Source organism: Cryptomeria japonica, chromosome 8 (assembly GCF_030272615.1).
Source record: "Cryptomeria japonica chromosome 8, Sugi_1.0, whole genome shotgun sequence".
NCBI classification, from domain to species: Eukaryota; Viridiplantae; Streptophyta; class Pinopsida; order Cupressales; family Cupressaceae; genus Cryptomeria; species Cryptomeria japonica.
In genome coordinates this window covers 466,775,375-466,779,645 of record NC_081412.1, presented here as the reverse complement: position 1 = coordinate 466,779,645, position 4,271 = coordinate 466,775,375, and the positions used below count along the sequence as shown (strand labels likewise).

General features: G+C 34.6%; 1 protein-coding gene across 1 annotated transcript; it reads right to left on the bottom strand.

Moving 5' to 3' along the window:
* Nucleotides 1-367: 367 nt before the first annotated feature.
* LOC131034968 (serine carboxypeptidase-like 50) lies at nucleotides 368-2,146 on the bottom strand. The gene has a single exon (XM_057966588.2). It carries the CDS (start codon nucleotides 1,997-1,999, stop codon nucleotides 482-484), a length of 1,518 nt encoding a protein of 505 aa, XP_057822571.2. The 5' UTR covers nucleotides 2,000-2,146; the 3' UTR covers nucleotides 368-481.
* Nucleotides 2,147-4,271: the final 2,125 nt, after the last annotated feature.

The following is a 4,271-nucleotide window of genomic DNA, read 5'->3' as shown; positions in this document are numbered from 1 at the left end:
TGAATACACAATGCCTCAACTTAGTCCTTAGCCCAAAAGGAGAGTACTACAAGTACATAGCCCAAGTATAGCCCAAAAGGAGAGTACTACAAGTACACAATGCCTCAACTTGGTCCAAAAGTAGAGTACTTCAATTCTGATGTTGTTTAGATGACATAAAGATGCTTTGCACACTTAAAACATAATTAAATCTAGAATGTGTAAAATAAATGAAACTTAAATATGGACAAACTTTTTAAAAGACATTAAAAGGTATCAACACCTTGACACATTAACTGCACTAGTGTACTTTGGAGCACATTAGCATTTCTTTGATAAAAAATAGAAAATCGCTACTTACGTGCAAGTTAGGAAAATGATGACAGCATTAACGAAAAAGGATAGCTTTCATAGCAAAAGAGAGCTTATTATTTGTACAAACAGTGTTAATGTATCTAAGTAACATAAAAATTCATCCTAACCATGAATCCTAAATTTAGCACTACAGTTTAAACTCGGGTTCTGCCACTTCTTGAAAGAGTGTATCGCTCACTTTTGCTGAAGAAGTTAGATGCTCTGCAATCCATTTTTCAACCATTTTCTGAGAGTGAAGACTTTGGTCAGCTGGAACCTCATGACCAGCACCTAGAAGCACAACATGGCTAAGATTTCCATGAGACTTCCAATAGCCAGCAAGTTTATCACCCACATACCATAAGCTTCTCTCTGTATCAAAGAACTTCCCAATTCCTCCCCACCTTAGTGTTCTCATCCATTCCTCATTACTCACAACACCATCTTTGATATCATACTGGCCCTGATACAGCAAAACAGGAACCTCCTCTAATGCCTTGTCCACCATCCATTTCACACTCTTCATTGTATCATTTGCCATAGCCCTTCGGACCCTGAGATTACAGGAGACCCAATTTGTACTCTGCTCAGCATTCAAAGCAGCCTTCACAGAATTCTGATTCAGAAAGGGGGCAAGGAATTCCATCCCATCAGGGGAACAATGGTATGGGACACTCCTCCTCATATCCAAAAGGGTGGCAATACCAGTGACATTCTGAATCCAGTCCATTAAAGCTGTCCTAGCCTGGTAGGCATCAAACCACTGTTGCTTATGAATAAAACCTACAATCTGTTCTGCAAATTCCTCAATATACCTCCTCTGTTTTCCATCAATCAGGCCAAAATTGTATGTCACATTAGCATAGGACTGGACCTGAACCTCTGGATCTGTTATTCCATTACCAATAACAAGCCCTCCAAGTTTGAATGGAAAATTTATACCACCATCATCAAATGGATTCAATTCTCCATCCTCACTTAGACCCATTTCATATTTCATCATATCTGTTTGACCCATTTTAGATTTCATTAAAATATAATGACCCAATGCAGGAACATACTTACCTGCATAGCTCTCACCTGTTACAAATAAGACCCGGTTTTTGAAATCCGTATTACTGCTGTAAAACTCCTTCAAAGCTTCGAAGAGATGTTCTGCTACCTGGTTATGATGAACAGGAATGTCCTCAAACTTCTCAGCTATACTGTAGCCTGTACCCACTGGACTATCAATGAACAAAACACCAAACTTTTGATTCCATGGTGATTGATTTTTATGGAGTTTTTGGTCTGAGGAAACCCTCCATGGCCCAAGTTCGTAGAAATTCCCAATCATGCTTGAGCAACCGGGTCCTCCTTGTAACCATAAGATTATTGGTGTATGTGCAATGGATGTAGTGGGCTCTATGGCTTCATAAAATGCATAGAACATTCTTGCTTTGGATGTTGCATTCACAGTTAGATATCCAGATTCTGTAGGCAATGCTTCCTTTGGAAACACAAAGTTTTCTTCCCCCATTAGAGGAGAAATGAACGATGACATGAAGCAGCCGTCTCTTGGCTGCAAGGAACGAGGCCAAACCAGTCCTGCCATTAAGATACATAGTATTGCTGAGGCCTTGCTTGCGATTGATATGCATTCTGAAATTCGCAGCTTTGCTCCCATCGTTCTCCTTTGTGTTTCCAAGAGGAATCGGCAACCGAATTTGACAAAATAGCAGAGAAGATACAAGTGTTCAGGGCTTTGGATGTCAATGCTTTTTAATCAAACAAGAAAATCTGATCTTTCCTTATCTGATATTTACCCTGTTCTAAATTCCCTCCATATATAAGAGAGACCGAAGGTGGCTGCATCTCACGTCGACACGATGTAAGATTATGCACATTACAGATCGAAGGTGGCTGCTTCTTTCTTCGACACGATCTAGATTATATGAAGACACTGGTCGAAGTTCTATTTGTGTGTTGGTCGGCATATAATAAAATCTTCTTACAAATAACTGATTTTGGTGAGGATCTGTCCACATACCCTTATCTTCCTCTTTTTTTTAATAAACTTTATCTTCATCTCTTTCATCATGAGTCAAAGAGATTCTCAATGTCATTTTATCAAAGTTGTGTAGTTTAATTAGTTGAGTATAATCGAGTATAATTGATGTTTTCATTATATTATTTTATTCGAGGTTCAAATTATTTGGAAGTAGATTAAATAAGGAATGAGGCCAAGATCTTGATTCAAACAATTCTGATAAAACAAATATCTCTCAATCTTTGACTCTTAGTCAAAGAGGTATCAATTTAGATTCGTGCTTTCATATGAAGATTGATTTCAAAGAAAGAGAATGCATAAAAAAATTTAGTGTATACATTTTTTATAGAAACAACAGTGTAGAATAATTAACATGAACAATTCCTCAATTGATACTTATCCTCTCTCTAAGAATGGTGTATTTTTGGGTGTATCATCATTTCCATAAAATTTATATTGGTGACCTTTGATGTCCTTTGCTTTTTCCACATTTGATTCCGAGAAAACTATGCATTGACTCTATAGGTGAAAACTTATCCACCTATTTGATTTCAATTTGCATTCACTTTGGTTCAATGTTTATGGCCTAGTTAAAAATTTTATAAACCGTATCATTGATATGATAGATGCAAAGAATAAGAAAACTCCACTACTATGCACATTTAGGTGAGCATAATGAATTGAATTTCACTACTTCATTTTTCTTTAGTGTGTTTGTTACCCAAATACTTCATGTGTGAAATAACCTATTAACTATTCAATACCTATCTGATATACATTCAAATAGAATTATTGGAAGTAGACTGATGTAAAATAATCTTCCTATGTTGGTGAATATCTATGGTTTGAATGCATAAATAATAGTGGGAATAGACAACACAAGTTCATCCCATTTCCCAAAAGTGCTTCAAGATTGCCTTTAGAAACTTTCAATTTTGCTTCTACTTCTCTCAAGTAGTGTTGAAGTTGGCCACCGTGATTTGGTAAAAAGATGAAAATATTACAATTTTGAATTGTTTGATTTCCTTCCTCCATTTATACATTATCATTGTGATTGCATAAGAAGATAACAAACAACATATACGTGTTCATTTGGTACATTTGAGTAGTATATTGGTAAGATTCTAGTAAAAAACTATTTATGAAACATTTTCAAAGAAGCTTTTTTTTGTTAAATCATTTATATCAATCTAGTATTTTGATAAAATAGGGATCTGACATCATGATTAGGCAAGTCATGTGGATTTTATTTTGGAAATTCTTCTTCTAAATTAAGCTTAGGATCTAGGTTCATAGGTATTGGTTTTATTATTGAACAAAAATAAGAAATGTATTCTCAATTTAGAAATTTGATTTAAAACTAGAAGCTACAAAGCGTCTTCCTCTTCTCCAATGCAACATTGTGAAAAATGCAAAGAGGGCTTGAGAGTGGTTGTATTTTCCTAAAAGTGTTGTAAAATATTGTATTATTCGTATTATATAAAAAATTTGAGGTCATTATTTATTGCCCTATTTTATATTTTTATTATGACAAATATGACATGTGTACATTGTGCCTCATTTACATTTTAAAAGATGTGCACATGTTTTAATAAAAATGACACTTTTTGCTATTTTTTTGTCCCTCTTCTTGGTTGAATCACGAATCCATACTTTCTAATGTGTATTAGGTTTTTAAAATATGCAATAAAATCATAGGTCAAAGTGGAAAAAGAAGTTTAGATAAAGCAAGATGAATATTTAACCATTGTAGGTTTCTACCAATCAAATATAGTAAAAAATAGCTAATTGATGGAATGTTGCCATCTATGTGTGCATAACAAGCAAATAAAAATAAATTAACATGAAATAGTGCATCAATAGACCCATAATAACTATGATTTAAGATTTTTTTTTTCCAAGGCTTACA